We start from the raw sequence: 21,348 nt of genomic DNA, 5'->3' as shown, positions 1-21,348 counted from the left end.
TCAAGTATTTTGAAATTAGTTTCAGAACTCGCGACTGCAATCAAAAACTCGTTGGAGAAATAGAATTAGTTTTCTTTCATTTTCACCTGTTTTGACATAAACCGGTTTTGATTAAAAACCAGTTGTCAGACAAATGGAGAAATAGACCGTAAGCGCTCAATCACCACAGCTCTTGAATTACCCTTTCTAAATGTGTTAGTATCCATTCGTAAACTAATTGGTTTATAAAAAATCAGTGCTCCTCCTCCTCTCTCAAGTAGAGATTCGACTTTTTTGTAATTTGTAGTTTTATTGCATACGAAGGTAATTGTTCCGAATCGCGGCTTTTTCGAAAAGAGGGTTAATTTATTTTGGTAATGGTTCTAAAAGGCCTATTTTATAACAAGCAATGAAAAAAATTCGGGGGGAAAGCTTTAAAGTACTTTAAACTGGAAAAATAAGTTGTTCCCACTTACCGTTCTAACAATGGCATTGCTCATGAGAAAGTAACGTTAAGGGTGAAGGTAGTGTGATGCGGCTTTGCCGCATAGTCGAGTCCAAGGATTCGAAGCGGCGCAAAGCCGCTTAGAAACCGACGGACGAGGTGGTTTTGATCTTGCTATCAAAGGGTGCCATCAAACCTGTAATCCACTCGTTTGCCCGGTATACTCAAACCTAGGGGCTATCCCTAGTTTAAGTCCGACCGAGCGGCAGCGAAGTCGAACGGCATGACAAAAAGCGATGTGGCGTAGCCACATTAGGCATTAACAATGTTTTATTTAGTAACAATAGGATTTATTTACAAAATACAAATTATTTACAAAAATAAAATGTTGTCAGTGCCGAATGTGGCTACGCCACATCGCTTCATTCAAGTGCTGTCCGACTTCGCTGCCGCTCAGTCGGCCTTAAACTGGGGATAGTCCCTATGTTTGAGTATACCGGGCAAACGAGTGGATTACAGGTTTAATTGCACCCTTCGATAGCAAGATCAAAAAAACCTCGTCCGTCGGTTTCTCAGCGGCTTTGCGCCGCTTCGAATCCTTGGACTCGACTATGCGGCAAAGCCGCATCACACTACCTTCACCCTTAACGCCACTTTCTTATGAGCAATGCCATTGTTAGAAAGGTAAGTGGGAACAACTTATTTTTCCAGTTTTAACTACTTTAAAGCTTTCCCCCCGAATTTTTCTCATTGCTTGTTATAAAATAGGCCATTTAGAACCATTTCCAAAAGAAATTAACCCTCTTTCCGAAAAAGCCGCGATTCGGAACAATTACCCATACGAAAATCTGTTAGTTTACATTGTACATCAGGTCAAGGAAAGGTAGTTTTGGTTAGAGATAATAACATTAGGAGCGAATTGTATTTTTTTTTTTTTGTAATTGTGATCGAACGTTAACCTATTACCTACATGTTTATTTTAGGTCAAGGAAGGTTAGATCTAAGCCTACACAATTTGCAAAATGGTGAACCTTTTCCGTTTGAGGTATATCCATGGTTAAATGAGTGTCGACATTACATCAGTGTAATGCAATGTTAAAACGAAAACGGCATTAAATGATACTCTACCGGGATTAATGAACGATTTATTACAAAGCTTTTCTTCCAACTCGAATGTTACTGGTGTGTACTATACACTCGAGTGTGAATGTGCGAGCTTTCCAGAATCGCCAAAAATAAAACGGACATTGACGCCGTGACGTGATGTCATCAATCGTTAGATAGCTAAGTTTAACAAACGCGCCATACAATTTCCGAAAGCTCGATTATGTGGTTTTTCCTCAACCAACAGGGTATCGTTCATGCTAAATAAATTACAATTACTATTACAAATTTGAATAAACCAGTTCATCTTCTAACATGGCCCCAAACTTTATCGTGTACTCGCACGATACAGGTAGAAAAAAAGCGCTTCTACGCTTCCCGAAGCGGCGTGGAAAATTCGCGTCATTTTCAACATGGCGGCCTAATTAACAATCTTCCGCATATCAAACACCAGCAAGTACGCTAGCACTGAACAAATAAAGCCTATAGAATACTTGAAAAAAGCAACTAGTTTGGAGGAAACGGAAGCCACCATTTCAGTTCGTATTCTTTCAGCAATTAAACTATACTCCTAGATACCTACCTCGTCTTCACGGTGATCGCCATTTTGGTGGTCGTCGCTCATGATGTTACGTTTGCCGATTATTGAACCACTCAGAGAACGAAATTATTTGCTATGCTCGATCCTTATACGGGAGCACGCGATAGTTCAACCAGGATATTATTCGCAGGAAACGCTTTTGGGTTTAAGAAAACCAGAAAAAAATGTTCCACGAACGGAAAAAAGTAGCTGCAACCGGAACAAGCACTCACTGCACAAACTTGCGAACCGCACCGAACGAAAGTCAAAACCGAAGTGATGGCAGCAGACGGCAAGGTGTCCAGATGGTATTTTTAAGGTCAATAAAGATTGACCCAAAATAAAAAAAATAATAATGGTATGCCATATCAATATAAGTAGTTTTCGGTAAAAATGAGAAAACAAAAATTGATACCATGCTATTAATAATACTCCTTACTGAAGAAAAAAAATTCGGTAAAACTCTCGACAAACATATGATTACGGCTTAAAAGCCAACTGTCAAAATTCTCTTTGAAAGGAAATTCCGGGCAAACCGTTACTCGACAATCACAGATGTTGGTAGTATAGAAAAGAGAAAAGTTTTCTCTTTCATTAACTGCTATGAACTGTGTTTAACCAGTAACGGTTTATACGGAATTTCCTTTCAAAGGGAATTTTGACAGTTGGTTTTTAAGCCGTAATCATATGTTTGCCGAGAACTATTTTTTCTCCATTAAGGAGAAAATTGTTGAAAACCATCTTTGCGCGTGAAGGGCACAAAACCTATAACTAAATTAGTTATGGAATTTGCGTTACGAGGAGCTCTGATTCCTTTTCATGTGGGGCATAGCGCAGGACTAGAGGTTTGCTCAGAAACACAAACGGATTCTGATGAGACGAAGTCCAAACGCAAATCCCATAACTGATTTAAAAATTGGTAGCTCTAAGTAAAAATTAAAAAAAACTCGTTAATATTGCCAAAATCGATTGGTCTGGTCACACTGGTGAAGAGCGAAAATCCACTCCAGTCAGCAGTGGCGTGGGTTCAGGTTCTTATATATATCTTGTGACACAAAGGTGGGAATAGATTATTTTACACTCAAAAAATAAATCACGTTGCTTTTACGTGAAAACATATCCTAAACTATTTTTACAATAAACGACAAGTTACGGCGTCACAGTAAATCCATCCCAAAATGCGCAGGTAGTTAATACCTGATTCCTATATGGAGTCCGTCTGCCCGGATAGAACGGAACATCAGAATTGATAGTCGAAACATTGCATTTACAACAGTAATTGTTGTTAACAACAATTTTTATAGTAACATCAATGTTTTGGTTTCAGGACTTCCTAAGATTTTACACAAAAATGACGCTTCTCGTTTTTTCGTTTATTTTATTTGTTATTATTTTCAAACGCACTTTTTTCACCATGGCGTCCCATTTGACCGCTTTGTGGAACGTTTTCTAGTTTTTAATACCTTGGTAAGGAGATATTATATATATTTAGCTTTTTGCTAGTGGCTGCGTTTTCAAATGCGCACTCTATTTTGACAAGTCGTCTGTACAGTGCAAACTTTGACAACTCGTCAGCAGTGTCAATTTTGACAAGCGGTCTCATCAGCCTTGAATTTCATGCAGCCCCCTGCTAGGCAGCCATTTTGTCCTATCCAACATCTGCCTTTGTTATAATCAAAACAACCCAATGCTATTGCACGGGCGACATGGGCCTAGAAGCGACTAGGCCCACATATGTTGATTACTGTCAAAGTCTGTGTATCTCCATAGCGGATGACAGGAGTGACACCCCCTGGTTTCATGGCTATCATGTATCCTGCTTATTTGTTTTCTTAATAAACGTTAAACGTTAAATTTGTTAGTTTATTTTCAAACGCCTTTTTCCCTTTTGATTTTAATTTCCTCGCGAATTTATTTATAAGCATATTCTCAGCTATTGGAAAGTGTTGAGAGAATTATGCGATTAGAACCTCTGCTCTTACCTAAATTCATCACACATGAAATAACTAATAATAGCACATGAAACTTGCTTTTAAACCACCCGGAAAAGCATCTTCTAACGATACAGTACCTAAAACTAGACCTAAACGATGTTTGTTCACATCTGATTTTGGATGCAAATTTGTAGCAAAATTTAGCACCAAGAATTGATAATTGTCAGCTACAGCTGCAGCTGCGTTTACCGAAGAAATCGGTTGGAATTCACCTGCCTTATTAGTTTCGACTAGATTGAGTATCGCTGATTGGTTTTCCTCAGTATAACCAAATACAAATTAAATACGCCAAGGTCCCATACAAAAGCGTTATCATTTCTTGGTTCACCAAGGAGGCGAATTAAACTACCCAATTCGTCTGAATCGGCTTGTCAAGTCAAAATGGTCGAAAAAAATAAAACTGGCATCGCTAGCTGATCTAAGTATGCCTTTCTGTTTTTGGTCATTTTCAGATTGTTTTTTGTCGCTAATGAAAAATGATCTGTCTAGTCAACAAATGTTCGTTGACTTGTGATTTATATAGCAGAATCGCGGGTGATGAGATTTTTTAAGCAGCCTAATAAACAACACAAAGGTGCATGCTGCTCTCCACCGATCCACAAGATAGCTCATTGACATCAAGTGTTTTGGGAAGGTAACCATGTTATATAGCCTATCATTTATCACTAACGCGTTGCATTATTGTTCATTTATCATTAACGCGTTGCATTATTGTTCACTAGAAAATCGTCAATTTCTTCGAATCACATGTCGATCGAATCCACCGGCCGGCGACAGAGCACAACACCTACTGTCCTGTTAATCAAGCGTCCACTAGTGGTTATACATAGAGCACTCTAGTTAGAGTGTGGCCAAGAGGCCATGACGTATCCAAACGAACATGAAATTTGACATATACACAATAGAAATACGTCAGATTTCTGCTCGTTTGGATACGTCAAACGCGTCTTGGCCGCACTCTAACTAGTGCTCTAGTTATACATACATGCAGCTCTGGAATTACCGGCTTCGTATACACCATGTCGTAATGAAAATGCGTCAACTCACCAGTAGACGCCTTATTTTTTAATTTTAGGAGACCGCTTGAGCCGATTTCATTTCGAACATTGTGTAGAAAAGCCTTTTCTGCTTAAATTGACGATCCGTCGTAATGCAGAATACATACTGGTCGAAACAGATACAGGACAAGTCCGTTTAAAGCCTTAGGTTCGTTAAAAAATTTTAAGGAAAGCTAGACGGGTCGTGCCTGTAACCCGGACTTGCTACGTTTGACGCGCAGGTTCCCGTAGGAATGAATTTACCAACAGAATAAGTTAATGATAAAGTAAGCTAATAAATTACAATTACAACAGAACGGATTTGTCCCGGCTCTGTTCCAATCGAATTATTTACTATTTGGTGCGTTTCGCTCTAGTATTTTGGCGTAGTGATGCCGAGAGGTATGGGAATATCGATGATGTACAGCCTTATTCTATAAGACGGCGGACTACTATTTCGAACGAATGTTTCTTACATTTGGAATAACGACAGCCAATACAACCAGGAATCGGATTTGATCGAACAACATCCGTTGAAAAAATAGATTTCTCGTCATACAGAACACTTTGAGCTTGTAGGAAAAAAGCTCAACGAATTCAATCGCAATGTCAATAAAATTTAAAAAATGTCATTATGAAATGGGCTTTTTTATTATTTAAATCTTATCAGTTACAAAATTAGAATAACACTATTAGTTCAAAATTTACTATACGATTCCTGCATTATAAATGACAACATACTGCCTTGTCCGTAATACATTGATTGTATCATGATCCGGCTACATTGATGACGGCAAAGACAGGTACTTGGAGAACGAATACAGTGCATTGCAGGGCCGTACACAAATGACGTAGCTTTTTCGGCGATTTTCGACTCCTCCCTTTGTGAGGTGTCACTAAATTGTAACTTCTCCATTGTAAATAAAGTAGTATTTCCCATATCTCCCCCCAACCACGCGGCCGAAGATGAAAAAAATAAAATAAATATTTTACAACTCTTTTAAATACATATCGCTACAAAATGTTTGACGGCTTTTATCAACGTTTTCAAATTGCAAATTGCGTGCAAAATAAGCCCATTTCACGACTAAAATAATTTTGATAGTTTTGTTTTGAATTTTGTGTGCATGGAGAGAAGTTGATTCTAAGAAGCACACTTTTAACTGATTTACTAAATTTTGGCTAAATCTGAAGAGAAAAATTAATTACGCTACCAAATTAAGTGTTTTAGTTAGCAAGATTTGCTAACTAACGTATCAAGTTAAATTCGCATTCCGTTTTTCTGCTAGTTTGCAATTCCGCGAAGCGAAAGCTTACCACATGAAAAACCGCATGAAAAGTAACTTGTGCGAATAATTTATTTCTGATAGGAATGGAGGAGCATTAAATTGTTTTTCCTAATCAATGAGTTTTGATGCCTGTAAAAAAATTGAACTTAATTCTACGTTGCACAATTTCTGACCCTACCGTCGCACTCGACACACTTTGTCACAAATTTGGGATACCCCTCTACCCCAAAAACGCCACGTCATTTATGCATGATCCCTAAACAAGTATTTCTCAGGCTATAACTGGACTACTTGAATTATCAGCCAAATCGATGTAGATTCAATTGCGATTCTTTATCGAGTTCCGAAGCTAAAAAACTGGAATACATTGCGTCGTAAACATGCTTCTGGTTCCTGATCAATATACATACACAACCGATTCGTTAGTGTTTTTACGGTTATGTTGTGCTAGCTAGAATGATAATCACATTAGTACACGCCATGGATTAGTTTAGATAGCGCTTAAATCGACGATTCCAGTATTCCAAATCTGGTCCGCGGAATGTTTAGCCACCTGTCTTCCCGACCCGTTGGTGCTCGAGTTGGACACCACAATCCAGCCTTATTTAAGAGAAAGGGGATCGGGTGGGTCCACCTAAAACAAAAATGTGACGCACAATACGATTTGATTTGAATATGTCATTGATTTGCTGGTTACCTTCCGGTAAGTCCACTTCCGGCTTTCAGTAGTAATACTTTGACACTTATTCTAGTAACAAGAGCTTTCGATGATCCGTCACATCTTAGCGAAGTGTGTAGCCCAATCAACGACGCCCAATCATCTGCAATGAACGAATCAATCTGACCGAGATTTTCCGGAACGGGTTTTCCTGTAGCGTTCTTTTGGCTGAGAAAAATCACCAAAGCGAAATTATTCGGGATTCTTATACAATGGACTTTTATGTAACGACTATAGTTTTGAAAAATCCTTACCTCGAAATAAAATACAAATTCGAAATTTGCATGCACAACTGTAATAAATTTTAAGAAAACTCGAAAAGTTATTTTCATATTTTCTGAATAATAAGCAGTATCCATGGTGACGTTCAGTATATGTGTTGTTCGACTCCAGCGAGGCCAGTTTTCGCAATATTTCATCAAAGTACACTGTCACTTTGACACTGTACCTTGCCAGGTACAGGGTAGCTTAAAACGTGTCCTCGAAAAATCATCAGAGCATTCCGTATTAACATATTTGTATTTGGTATAACAATCGCCCAATTACATTATGAGACTGATTAATTGCCGTATTGGTCGACCGATTTTTGTATGCCGATTGCGAGTTGCTAATAGTTTAGAATAGCAGATGTTCTGTATCAACATTTCGAGTTGAGTGCCGCTGTTGAATGGGACTACAGTTGACTGTGCGGATACGTACCGAAATCAGTTTAGTTTTTCAACTGAAAAACAATACATTGGACGGAGGACTTGTCAAAGTGGGTTGCCGAAATTGATTGCAGAAACTACAAATTTGATTGTATTTTCATTGTACATTTTGCATCATATCTGATTCTTTTACATCATTTTTCATTGTGATGTAACAATGAAAATCGTTGTAATTCCGTTATACATTTTTATTCGGGTGGAATTCAACTCAAATGCAAAAGACGCTTCCGAAACCGATTGAGTTGGATTGATTACACGGTGCTACCTAGTACAGGTCTACAACCTGTACGCATCAAATGCAATACAAAAAATTGTTTGAGAAATGTTGTATCCAGCTTTTCACGTGCCATAATGACGGTCTTAATTGCCCTTTTCTGACAATAATCTTTTATGCCAGCTTGACAGCAACGTCCAGTTGAAGAGGTCGGGCGTCCATTGAATAAACATCCAACGCATTGGACTAACGTAGGATGACTTAATCTCACTGGGCGGTTAACGTAAACGATTATTGTCAAAAAGGGCCATTAAACGTACTGCGTACTGAGCCATTTACACCGCCATTATGGCACTAAAAAGCCTAATTCTATTAATATCTTGAAAGAACATATAATACGCGTTCAATGACATTTTGATCATGAAAATCGGTCGGAAATGGCAAAAATGTTCAATTATTCCCAAAATAGGAACTGTCGCGCATGATCTATTAAGGCGAAAAATGCAACTTCAAGATAACCGCTGGGGTGCAAGGCTGATCACAGTAGCAATGCTACATACACACCTTAACGGCCGGTTTCTTCACTGGATGAAAACCGGTTTTCGCTGAAAGTCAGTTTTCAGGTTGCTGGTGATCAATTAGCTGAAAACCGGTTTTCATTTAAATGAAGTAATTGGCCGTAAGAATCATGGTATACAACCCCTAATTTAGGCAAAATCCCCACCGATTTTGATTATCAAAATATTGTTGGAAGCAGAATTGAATATTCTTCCGAATTATAATTAGAACTAGGGCGTGCATTTGAAAAAAGTTTGAGAATTCGCGTGTTTTTCATGAAAAAATTTAAAAAAATGACAATTTTTCATGAAAAATTTTCAAAAAATTGGCAATTTTTCATGAAAAAAATTTAAAAAAATTGGCGATTTTCGTATTGTTGTCCATAAATCGCACATTATTTTTTTACAAAACAGCATCATGTAGCATGCCGTTGGTAAAGCCCATTTTTCTTCTTTCCAGAAATGTTAAAAATAAATCGAAAATCGGTTGAAAAATAACAGCACAGATAATATTTTAATGTCGAAAGTCCCAAAAAAATTATTTTTTTTGCTATGAATCAAAATTTTGGGAATATATTAAACTGGCCTAACGTGGTTTTGTGTTGCATTTGAGTAGACCTACAGCCTATTCAGCTTTTTGCTGGTAGATGCATTTTCAAATGCGTACTCCATTTTGACAAGTCATCTGTCCACTGTCAATTTTGACGGGCCGTCCTTTCAGCCTCAAGTTTTACAACTCTCACCTTCCCAGCTCGTGTAAATTTTCGTTCTCAATTCAAACGTCAAAATCGACTTTTGTGTCCAATGATATTATTTCGGTCATATCAATTTTATTGCGTGTCTACTTATAAGATTATCAAAAGAGGTATCTGCTACGCCGCCATGATTTCTATGCCAACATCTAAAACGTCGCGTTAGGGTCGATCCACAATAAACAGAATCAATTTCATTCGGTACAATTTTGTGATACTCGAGTTCGTTTAATTTGTTGGTGAATCATGGTGAAAAGTTTTTGTTATTCACCGACATGTCCAAAATAACATTTTTCATCAATTGGCGGTGCAATATTCAAACTTTTTAACAAACATCTAATGATTGAGGCATGCCGTGCCGTGTCTGAATAGTGAAGGTCGAGCTTCGAGCAAAACGAGCAGAACAATTTGAACTGTCAGTGGGGCCCATAATTTGTGTGCCCGCTGAGATGTTGACTTATGTCAGTTCAATACAAATGGGATAGGGGTGCCATATACGTGATTCAAACCCTCAGTGAACGTGATCTCGACTCGAACACAAATGCTCATTCATAATTTTCCGTTCCATTCGATAAATTTTGGATCCGATATTCATTATATAACATTATTTTAAAAAAATTTCGTTGTGATACGTAAAAACTATTTTTTGGCTTTTAAAATAAATCTAATGTAAACATAGACAACCATACATGGGAAAACTGAGGTTGTTTACATCTGGCCTATCAAAACAACACCCAAAATGAAAAAAATATATATACATTGGATGGTGTTTATGTCAAATAAAAATAACCCTGCAGGAAAATCGGAAAAGTATTCATTTTTTCTGACAGGGCATCATTTGTCGTGAAATTCGATATGTTAAATGCTTCTGATACAGTCGTGATTCGTTGGTCCGGTCTTGGTTGGTCCAACTAAAAAGCGGTCCAGTTAAAAAATGTCCAACCAGCGAATTACGACTGTAGTGTTAAATCAAGACTGTCAACATATTTCCTTATTTTAAATTTAAATTTTGTTTTCACGTTTCCTCAGTTGGAAAAGAACATTGTCGTAATTACGAAAATCAGCTTTATCGATGTATGTAATAAAAAAAGATTTTTTTTTCTCATTTAATGACACAATTGAAAGCATATTACGGTTTAAGCCAAAAAAAGTAATTTAGAATCATTTCCAAAATAAATTAATCCATTTATGTGACGAATGAAAAAAAATTCTGTCACATAAATGAAAATTTTAAAAAAATATGAAGCCGCTCATCTAAATTTGGAAAATAATCCAGATTATATAGCCAAACTGAACTTTTTCAGAAAATTCTATCATTACTTTTTAAAAATGCAGAAGTTTAATCTTCATCGAATTCTCTTTCAAATATCACCAAAACAAATTACTGTGTAGAGGCGCTATTGACCTTGTTCATCTGTGGTGGGATTCGCCGTCTCATAAGAAAGTCAATGCGCGAAAAGACCTTTAATTGTCATTTACCTTTGTGCTCTGCTCTGTGAGGGACTTTTATTTATTTATCACGTGGATTAACCGGATTTTGCATTAAAAGCAAAGTTTAATTTGTTTTAGAATTAAATATTAAGTTAGATATTCGAGAATTTGTTGAAGAGAATGGATTTTAATTCTTCTATCACTCCGGGCTTCTGTCCCGAATGTGGTTCTATATTACCCCTGTTACGGATGAGCGGGAGTGTAACTTGCTATAACTGCCACAAGAGTTATAACGAAGCAGGTAAATTCCGTTAACTTTTCGCACAATCTCGAATCTTGTTTTTTTCTATATCCCTAGTCTTTGGAACCATGGAAGTGGAATACACTATTCATTTTAACTCGTACGAAAACAAGAAATCTGCCCAGCACGACAATCGAAATGCAGCTGAAGAAGAATCGGACGGACCGATTGTGTCACGACGGTGTCCAAAGTGCGGCAACGACAAAATGTCTTATGCGACCCTTCAACTTCGATCGGCGGATGAGGGGCAGACGGTTTTCTTCACATGCATCAAGTGCAAGTAAGGTTTTGCTGTCCTTCGTAGGAAGTGATGTTAACACATTTCTAATTTCTAGATTTAAAGAGTCGGAAAATTCTTAAACAGCATAAAATGAGCTTTACCTGTCGTATAAACAACATCAAATGTCAACCGTTTTATAAACGTACCGAGTGTGCAAATAACTCAGTCACTAAAATAAAAAGATTTCATTCATTTTGGACGCTTTTGTAATTTCTGACCGTGCAGCCCGTCGGGTTTGTATACTTTAATAATAAACCCACTTCAAATCGCAATCTATTGGTATTAGTTGGACCTAAAGAGATTAGAATAACAGAGAGACGCCATGTTTCGTTTAGAATTCCAATTCAACTGTCATTCCAAACGAACAAGAGAGTTGTTAATCGTAAATGTAGCATTATGTGGCATTGTGTTTAAGGAAGTATTGGTTTCCAATCAATTCGAATTGCTAAATGTTTTAAAGAAAAAAGCTACATCCTCAAACCAAATTTGTTACAATACTATCGTGTTTAGAAACGCTACCGAGAAAATGGTATGGTTCAGTTCAAACAACCATGCCCAGTGGTTTCGAAAAATCTCCTACATTTTTCGAAGCTCCACTGCAGCATGCTGACCAGGGCTTTAACCGGCCACTGCAAACTCAATTATCACATGGCAACTATTCAGCGCGCTGAGTCTTTTTCATGTGATCTTTGTGAATCCGACTACGGAACCTCATATCATCTGATATCCAACTGTCCAGCGGTAGCGCAATTGCGATTTCGAGTCTTCAGCCGTCCTTATATAGACGAAACCATGTTTGGTCGACTGAAACTCAGAGACATACTAAAGTTTCTTATCCAATGTGGTAAAGAGCTTTAGGCTTATTCGCAGGCAAGTTGAACTACTTGTGAGTTTAACTTACCTGTTGTTTATTTTTGTTTTGTGCTGTTATTTTTCCCTCCCTTCCAATTCTACTTCCCCACACCTCCTTGTCCTTTCCTTCCGCTCAGGAAATGATGAAAACACACGGCAAGGCACAAATCCCCGACTACGTCCGGGGAACGTGCCATTTGAGCCAATATATTCTGATTCCTGGACCTAAAGAGATTAGAATAACAGAGAGACGCCATGTTTCGTTTAGAATTCCAATTCAACTGTCAATGTCATTCCAAACGAACAAGAGAGTTGTTAATCGTAAATGTAGCATTATGTGGCATTGTGTTTAAGGAAGTATTGGTTTCCAATCAATTCGAATTGCTAAATGTTTTAAAGAAAAAAGCTACATCCTCAAACCAAATTTGTTACAATACTATCGTGTTTAGAAACGCTACCGAGAAAATGGTATGGTTTGGTGGGAGGACGAAATTCATCATGAGGGTTACGAATATCAAATGATGCAAACATTCAAAATGAAAGTCGTTCCGTTATTGTTCTGAATCAGCAAAACAGAGCAAAACTTTTTTGTTTCTTGCAAACTCACAATACAGGAACATATGTACGACTTCAACCACGCCCCAGTGAGCAAATTTTCTGACAGAGACCGGTCTGCTAGATTTCTGTAAGTCTTGGTTTGGCAGCCCTGTTAGATTTCTGCGCGTATCCTGTCGGGTTAGTTGAGCCGAACTCGGTTTCGCTCGCGTTTTCTGGCAAATTTCGACAGGAACCGAGCAAAACCCTGGCATAACTCGGACATAAACTGTGCAAAAATCCTGGCAATTCCTACCTGGTAGAATTTAGCACGAATCAAACAAAACATCTGACAAAGATGTGGCAGGAAGCGTGCAGAGATCTTGGATAAAAGTGAGCAGCATCGGTTGGTGTAACCGCTTCCATAGAGAACAGACGTCCATCTTCAGCATTCAACTTGTGTAAAATCTCTAACGGTTTCGAAGGTAGTTTGGATATCTAAACCAGGTGCGCTACTGTCGTCATGTTTTTTGTGGCTGAGTGCGACAGAATTGACAGCGGTTATTCCTCTACCCAGTCAAACTAGTCCGGAACCGATTCGGACTTCCAGCATGAATTCCAACTCAAATGCATCAACCGATAGAGTCGGAATCGGTTGTTTTCTTTGAGCTAGATTCCATGCTGAATCCATCCAGGATTTCGAACCGGTTCCGGAATCGATTTGACGGATAGTTGGGATAGGTTGGTGTGGCGGCGCTAGTGTTTTTAGTATATTAATTAAAATGTTTACACACGTTTTTTAAATATTTTTGTTCGATCATGGATGTCTGTTCTCTGTGCCGCTTCTGTCAGAAACGGTTGTTGCATTTGAGCGAATTCGTTGCCAGAATTCTCGCACAAATCGCGCAAAATGCTCGCAGAAACTCTACCAGCATCAATATCATTTTGCTCAACTTTTGCTAACTTTCTGCTTGCCACGCTGACCACTGAGAACTGACATACAAGTAAAGTTTTCAACTTGTGTAAGAAATAAAACTGTCGCTTTGAAATGACAACAGCAAGTAGCAACTTGCCACTTGGCGGCGCTTCGATCGGCCAGCAATCGCTATACGGGATTTGTGTGCAAACTTGGATACAATGGTGACTCATGCATGCGATGGTGATTTTCAACGCATTTTCATTTAAATGTTTACACAGGTTTTTCGGAAAAATTTGTTCCAGCTTATATGTCTGTTCTCTGTGGTTATAATTTCAACACAGAAAGCATTTGAAATTGATTCTACCAAGGGTAAAGATGTTGATTCATGTGTATTTTTCATGAAATTCAACTCGGTAGCGGAGTAATGAGTGAAATATGTTCGTTTGCAAAAATCTCATTAGCCCTTTTGAAGAATTAATATTATTATAGTGGTAAGGTGGCAACATTGTGGTGGTGCTCAGCTATTTTCGTCCGCGTCCCCTATCACTTATTTTTATAAAATGATTCATCAGAAGTGCTATCTTTGAAAATGAATCGCCTTGATCACGCAACTAATTTTGTCGTATGTAATTTTAAATGTTCTTTGATTTGATGACATTGTAGGGGAACACGTATCCGCCGGTTGATGCCAATCGAGCTGACAGTTCTTTAGACTGAGCAAAATAATTTATTTGTTTGTTTAGCGTTTATTTGACTAGCTTGGGTAGCACACGAGGAACAAATGTTTTATTGTCATATTTGATTGGGAAACATGTTACTTATTTTGTATTTTAAATGCAGCCTGGGATCTCAAATCCCGTGACGGGAGTCTACACAAAAATGAGTTTTGCTGAAGTATAAACACAACCGCGGAAAACGTCACGAGTTTATAAAACAATTAACAATATTAACTGTTCCCAACGGGGAAAATTGTGTTTTTAGGTTTAAAAATTGGTGCAATTTTGTTACTGTTGGCATTTTTCAAAAGCAGCGGAACTTTTGTTTCGACAATTTGGAGACTTGAAAATTTTTCCATGATCTAATTCCGGCAGTGACTCATTGAATAAGCAGCCGCTGGTGCCCTATGTCAATTTTACTAAATGTCCAGAGTAGCGTGCACTCAGTCACGGAAGATTTAAATCCCAGACTTCTTTTGAGAAACACAGGCTTAAATCCCATGGCACAATTTTTTACGAACGGTACAACTGTTATTTTATGGTTTTGGAAGCGGATAGCGTGTTTACTGGTTCACGATGCTGGAGACGACAGTCTGCTGCTCTGGATTGTCCATAATAAGTTGTATCCAGATCGCTGAAAACATTATCACACTAATCGCAAACGATTTCCGAGAAGATTTTTGCGATCGTGAGCAAATTCAGAGATTTTTCCGAGGACCTATTTTGAAAAGCAAACAATAATTATTATTTATTTGCTAGTCAATTTGTTTTTCTCTGCGTAACCAAGGAATACAACAAATAACAACGGACTAATCAGTGTTTCTAATTTCATGCATTTTCTATCCAAAAGCACCGGATTCTGTTTTTGCACGCACTTTTTTTGCACGACTTTTTTTGCACGGTTTTGCCAAATAACACGGATTTTTTTTGCACGGAACGCATCCCCCGTGCAAACAAAGAATTTGGTGTATTTGACATTACCAGTTACCTGAGTCACTGAGGGGTAGTCAGATTTGCGATACAGTTTTGCAATGCCAGTGTCTAGTCGTGTCGTTGTTCAAGCCCTAATGAAAAATATTTATATGTCGATGTGTGCGAGAGCAACTCCACAGATAAAATGTTTGTTACCCACCAGAATCTAAAAATATCTAAGCGTGTAAACGGTGTAGTGTTTGTGTGGTGGAATGTCAATCTCTCCGCAAAAGACCTCAGTCGAAGAAAAAGGAAAAACATACAGGTGTGTTGCGCTACAACAGCAGAGTGTAATTTTTTCGTCTATCAGTCGAATTCACCTGAAACGGAACTTTAATTGGTTCCGAAAGAAAAGTTATTGACTTTTTTTCACATACTCGTTCGGTTAGTGAAGTGTTTCGAGGAAGTTTTTATCATTCGATCGACAGTGCAGTCCGTCCTGGACATGGAACCCTAGAATATTGCATCGCTAACACTATCGATTGGTTGGTTGGCAATAAGTAGGAAAATTTGATGTGTGCAAAACTTGAAACGTCATATTTCAATAGGTTGGAACAAATTTGAGCAGGTAATTTCTTTGTTTGATTGTTCGGAGTGCTTTCTGATAATCGATAATTGGGGTTTTCAGTAACTAACGGTGATTCATCGACACAGATTGTACTCTGATTGGGAAAACAAATCTTTCAAGGTCAGCGGAAAATGTCTAGTCAAATTCCTCCGCTGTTTTGTCACACTCCTCCTCCTATGGATTTTGATGATGATGAAGAGGACGACGTTCCCGATCCGGATGAGGATGACTTTGATGATTTTGCATCGGTACCTGCGGCGAGCGTAAATACAGATCTTCCGACGCCAGTATCGTCACCATTCCCTGGATTTGCCACGCCATCCAGTTCGCCTGTAAAAAAGCATATAGCTCATAAACAAGACGAAATATTGCCACAACCTGTGATAGAAAATGCTCTGGATGATTTGGAAGTAGATCCGCCTCGAATCGAAAGTCCCCCTTCACTGATTTTGTCCCAACATATTTACTCGGAGAACGATTTGCCCAGCGAAGATGAACTACAAGATTACGCCTTCAATCCTCAAGAAGGAGATCAGAAGGATACTTCAGTTGGTCCCTCGGAAGCTGAGGACAATATAAGCATTCCATCACTTCAGCTTGACACGGAGGTATCTAAATCTGCGACTCCTGTACATATGTCAGAGAACGAAGCCAGTGAGCGCAATTTGTCACCACAGGAGCCAACGCCGGAAGATCTTGGGCCGGACCCAATACAGGAAGCAGTTGTAACACCAGTTGTCGCGGAAGACATGTGCTGTCGGTTCGACGATAACACCGAGAACGATTTTACAGATTTCACTACTGCATCCAATGAACGTTCAGCGGTTTTGGAAGTGCCAACCGCAAACGACGTCTCTTTCGACGATGATTTTGCTCTGCTGGAATCGACACCATCGGCAGATAGTAACTTTGTGTCGCAAAGCAAAACCGATTTTGCGACGTTCGATGCAGACTTCAGTAAGTTCGATTCATTCCCAGCATCCTTTCCGGCCACTTTTGACGAAGTAGGATGTGCCCCGAAAGATATTTCCACCAGACAACAAAACGGCTCAGAGGAAAAGACCTCTCCAGATGCGCCGAACGAACATGATCTCTCGCAAGACGATTTTGATGATTTCCAAGATTTTGCCAAATTTTCCGCGGATGGTAGTCCAGCCAAAACAATTGAAGTGGTTACTTTTCCAATTGGTCCCGAAGAGTCTGCTTGTGAGTATAAGGATGATGAAGAAAATAGCGATGATTTCGGCGAATTTAGCGATTTTAAACAGTCGGACGGAGTTCCGGCCCCGGTGATATCCATTCCAACTTCCCGATCTGTTCAATTCACTGTGGAAAGTATTTTGAGTGTTATCATCGGTATGTTCCCGTCCTGTGCAGAGGAAGCGCAAAGCGATACTGGTCAAGTGATGGGCAGCGATTCTCTGCAGAATGAACTTTACCACGAGCTGAGGGATATGGACTCTACCAAGGCACTTGCGTTCCAGTACAACAGTTCCGATAGTAGTAAAACGTTGGTTCGAGCGCTTGGTATCGATTCGAGAAACATTGTAAGACTAGCTGATATCTGAGAAATTTCTCGGTAACTTACATTTCGTTTCAGCTCTTCGGTCCCAAATGGAACAGTTCCATGCCGCGATTCGCTGCGAACTTAGGCTTCAGCCCCCTGGAACCACTGAAACCGGCGTCGAATACCACAACTCCCAGTAACGCTAGTAATCCGCCCATATCAATCGGTGGAACCAAAACCGAAACGGGAACTAAATATTCCTCCTTCAGTTTGGATCCATTGCCGCAGTCTACTGGTAGCGTAGGCGTCCCCACTGGGAATGTTCCTGCTGTGCACTTTGACTGGAACAGCTCCGGGTTGATTAATCCGCTCGATGGTAAGCGTTATTTAGTTCTATCGATTCACTATTATTACGTTTTCCCTACGCTCGCGAAATTACCCAACCTTCATCAATCATTCCTAAACGGGGGAAATTCGTTTTTGCTTGGTTCAATTGCTCGTCGAAAGGTCATTCGCTTGAAGCTATCAGAATCGCCACATGTTGCTGTAACGGCATCGATAACGGCCATGGTTGTTACGTTATGGTTGTTTCAGAAGTTTGATTTCAGCTCACTGTTGTTCCATTAATTGGAGATAGATTTTATTCGACAACGCGTATGGTGTTCTTACACAATCACGTGCATAGGTATTTTTTCACTTGATGTTGGCAATGAACAAGGTGGACTAACAAAACGGATGAACTATTTCCAAAGCACGGCTCAGTAATTAAAGCATTGTGATACAAGTGCTTGGAATATATCTATAGTTGTCGCTTGGGTAACCAGTAAATTGTTCTGGTATAGGCGACACAAGCATAGATCTCAATGATTAAGGGAGATTAGTTATAGCACTAGTGTTGAATCATGATCTTTCAAAGTTTTGAGAGTATCGTTGTGTAAGCGCATACAAAGTACATCCTTGATCTACTGGTTTTTTGGATCGCTTTAGATGTAATATTTTATCGCGCCGTTCAAATTTGTCGACTAATCCGTAGAGTGTAGCTGCAGTTAGTTGTAGGTATTTGTAGAACAAGCCAACCTGTAACACTTCTTCAAGAGTATTCATAAGCACATTTAACCCTTGAAGGCGCAAACCGATTTTTTTCAAAGTTTCTGAAAATTGTTTCACAGTTTTAATACACCACTATGATAATTTTGAGATGGTTTTCGAAATGTTGTTTTAAAACAACATTGCGCATTTAAGGGTTAATGTTTTCTAGGCAAGCCTGTCATTGGCAGAATTGATTGCGACTGATTTTATCAATACTCCTACGTCGTCTTTAATAACTGTGCTTAAATAGTAGCTTTGCTCTCATCTTTAGGGTGCCCTCTACTCTCGGTGCCTGAAATTAAGCTGTTTTTGAAATAAATTGCAAAGTGTCTACTGAGTCTACTGAATAGATTTTGAACTTTTATTTTTTATTTTGAAGCTACGACGAAAAAAAATATTGGTGGCTTGAAACATCATTTCGGATGATAGACTCGTAAAATTCGTAATTAACGGTCCCGGTTGCAATGACAATGTCGCCTTTATATACAGATAGCCTGCGAAACTGGATATTTTTTGCAAACTTAGTTTCATGTGCTTTAAAATTACTGACTCCTTTCCCCTTCAAGATGCCATTTAAAATACCGGAGAAGCAGTTATCTGTCAAGTACGGTTCAAAGCAGTTAACGAGAAACAAATCGTTTCTTCTTTAAAGGGTGTTACGATCAAAAATTTCTTGTGTGAAAAATCAAATGATATTTTTTTGTAAGTTTAATTCATACAGACTTAAGAAAAAGTATTCATGCAAGCTTTCTTTTTAGTGAATGCGAATTTCCTGGCCTTTCGTTTGTCTCGTTCCATCAAGTTTTGCACAGCCTCCATGTTCACTTTCCTCGCCATACAACGCCAGATTGCATTGAACTGTATCCCGTGTTTTCTTGGGGTTCCGCTTGCTGATTGCTGGCGGAGCTCTGGCATGTTGGGTGGGTTCATGTCCTTGGGCATCACCTGGACGTTGTTCGCGGTATACCACTTCATGACCTTTTTTCGTATTGGCAAGATGCCCAATCCAACCAAAACAGAACGGTACTATTTATTTATTTCTTATTTCAGGCTTTAACCACACGGGCCATTCGCCTCGAAGAAGTTTAATGTAATGTACATTTCTTTAGACAATCCTATTGGTTAGAATCTCCACAATGAATCTGCTGATGTCTGTAGTGGGCTCCGTCCCGGTAATCGATGAGCCGATAGGAGACTTGCTAGCCCTTAGATTAAATGGCAGCGAGTAATAGGACATCTTTCAGAAAAGCTAGCAGAACTTCCTCCCTGACCGGATCATTTTCAAGAATATCCCGGATCGAGGGAGGCAGGTTAGAATTCTGGCGTAGGTCTTCGTTTCCTCTAATCCCATAGTTTCCTGGCACCCAACATATCGTAGTAAGCGGGTCGTAATACTCTTCGATTTAAGGGTGTTTAGAGTTCCCGGACTCCAGGGCGGTTATAACGGAGAGTGAATCTGAAAATATCACGGTTGGGGTATCGTCGGGTTTTTTAGAGATTGCTAGAGAAATCTCTGCTGCTTCTGCTGAAAAAAACTGAACAGGCGGATGGGATGTGGAAAGCAAGACCTGTTCCTATTCCACTCACACCCACCCCCACACAGCTTTGAGCCGTCAGTGTAGATTATGATATGGTTAGAATACTTGCGGTTCACTAGCTGCTTCAATTATGCTCGCACTTTTGGTTTGGTCCACGATTGGACCAATTGCGGTATGTAATTCGGCGATTTCTGGGAGAGGGGCGTCTGCAAAGATGTTGTGGAGACTCCTGGCCGTTTCCAGAAGGGTACAGTCATCTCCGTTGGTTTTTTCAAGGAAGCTAAGCGCCCGTTTCATGGTGGTCACTGCCACAGCCCACCAACATGGAAGTATGCCTCCCTCAACGCAGGCGGCTTCGGCAGGGGTGCTGGGAAGAAGGTTGCTTACTTGTCGAATCGCCCCTTGATAGAGGGGGGCGTGGGTGGTAGCCAAGCCTTCCCAATTCCGACTAGTCAGTTCGATACCATGGAAAATTTTACTGAGAATTAAAGCCTGGTTTATATTCAGTGCTGTCCTCCTGTTGAATTTGGGATGTCGAGTACTTATGGTTTTAACTAGCCGTTTCCTGCTTTGGCATTCCTTTTTAATTTGAATGAAATGGGACAAGAATGTTAGCTTGCGATCAATCACAACGCCAAGGATCCTCGGTTCTTTCTTGAATGGAATGGTGGTGCCAAAGAGCTTCACCGGACGGGCATTTGTGGAGGGAATTACAACAGTTGGGCGATATAACATTTGGGAGCTGAGATGTTAAAACCACTGACCGCTGCCTGCAGCTTTATTCTTCCACGCCTTGATTACAACTAGTATTATGTCGTCTGCATATACGAAGATGTACACATCCGAGGGAATGGCGGCGAATAAGGAATTCATTCTGATTAAAAACAGCGTAACAGCTAAGACAGATTCTTGTGGGACTCCATTTGCCTCGTGAAAGGTGCGAGACTGGCTGCCCCCAATGCAGACTTGGAAGCTACGGTTGCTGACGAATTCCTGGACGAATCTGCCGAGGTTGTCGCGGATACCCCACTGATGTAGCTGGCGGAGTACACTCTTCCGCCATACAGTGTTACAGGCTTTCGCTATATCCAGTATGGCAATGTCTGCATGGACATTACACTGATTGGACGAAAATCACTTATCTCTCCTGTACCCTGACTTCTTAGGGATAGGGATTACAAGTGCTCTATGCCAGAACTCTAGAAAGGTCCCGCCTTCCCAGATTCTATTGAAGCTATCTAAAAGGGCTCTCTTCCCCACCTGCG

General features: G+C 39.6%; 3 protein-coding genes across 3 annotated transcripts in view; 2 read left to right on the top strand and 1 right to left on the bottom strand.

The window, feature by feature from the left end:
• The window catches only part of LOC131695707 (heterogeneous nuclear ribonucleoprotein 87F-like), a 39,166-nt gene extending 36,769 nt beyond the window's left edge, over positions 1–2,397 (bottom strand). The window contains exon 1 of the mRNA XM_058984202.1: positions 2,112–2,397. Coding sequence (XP_058840185.1) covers positions 2,112–2,153 — 42 coding nt within the window. The 5' untranslated portion in view covers positions 2,154–2,397. The remainder of the gene's footprint in view (positions 1–2,111) is intronic.
• An 8,566-nt stretch (positions 2,398–10,963) lies between these two features.
• On the top strand, positions 10,964–11,643 carry LOC131695728 (DNA-directed RNA polymerase I subunit RPA12-like). The gene is made up of 3 exons (XM_058984227.1): positions 10,964–11,108; positions 11,166–11,388; positions 11,444–11,643. Exons 1-3 carry the CDS (start codon positions 10,988–10,990, stop codon positions 11,466–11,468), a joined length of 369 nt encoding a protein of 122 aa, XP_058840210.1. The 5' UTR covers positions 10,964–10,987; the 3' UTR covers positions 11,469–11,643.
• Positions 11,644–15,615: 3,972 nt separating this feature from the next.
• Positions 15,616–21,334, top strand: LOC131695726 (aftiphilin-like). Its single transcript, XM_058984222.1, has 3 exons — positions 15,616–15,949; positions 16,010–17,496; positions 17,550–21,334. Exons 2-3 carry the CDS (start codon positions 16,081–16,083, stop codon positions 18,081–18,083), a joined length of 1,950 nt encoding a protein of 649 aa, XP_058840205.1. The 5' UTR covers positions 15,616–15,949; positions 16,010–16,080; the 3' UTR covers positions 18,084–21,334.
• The last annotated feature ends 14 nt before the right edge of the window (positions 21,335–21,348 follow it).

The sequence above is a fragment of the Topomyia yanbarensis genome, unplaced genomic scaffold (assembly GCF_030247195.1).
Source record: "Topomyia yanbarensis strain Yona2022 unplaced genomic scaffold, ASM3024719v1 HiC_scaffold_5, whole genome shotgun sequence".
NCBI lineage: Eukaryota > Metazoa > Arthropoda > Insecta > Diptera > Culicidae > Topomyia > Topomyia yanbarensis.
Note: the sequence above shows the minus strand (reverse complement) of the source record. Positions and strands in the feature narration are given on the sequence as shown.

Coding starts and splice junctions, on each gene's coding strand:
- LOC131695728 (XM_058984227.1), top strand. CDS start 10,988: ATGGATTTTAATTCTTCTATCACTCCGGGCTTCTGTCCCGAATGTGGT. Junction 11,109..11,165: donor CAAGAGTTATAACGAAGCAG/GTAAATTCCGTT, acceptor CTATATCCCTAG/TCTTTGGAACCATGGAAGTG. Junction 11,389..11,443: donor TTCACATGCATCAAGTGCAA/GTAAGGTTTTGC, acceptor TCTAATTTCTAG/ATTTAAAGAGTCGGAAAATT.
- LOC131695726 (XM_058984222.1), top strand. CDS start 16,081: ATGTCTAGTCAAATTCCTCCGCTGTTTTGTCACACTCCTCCTCCTATG. Junction 17,497..17,549: donor GTATCGATTCGAGAAACATT/GTAAGACTAGCT, acceptor ATTTCGTTTCAG/CTCTTCGGTCCCAAATGGAA.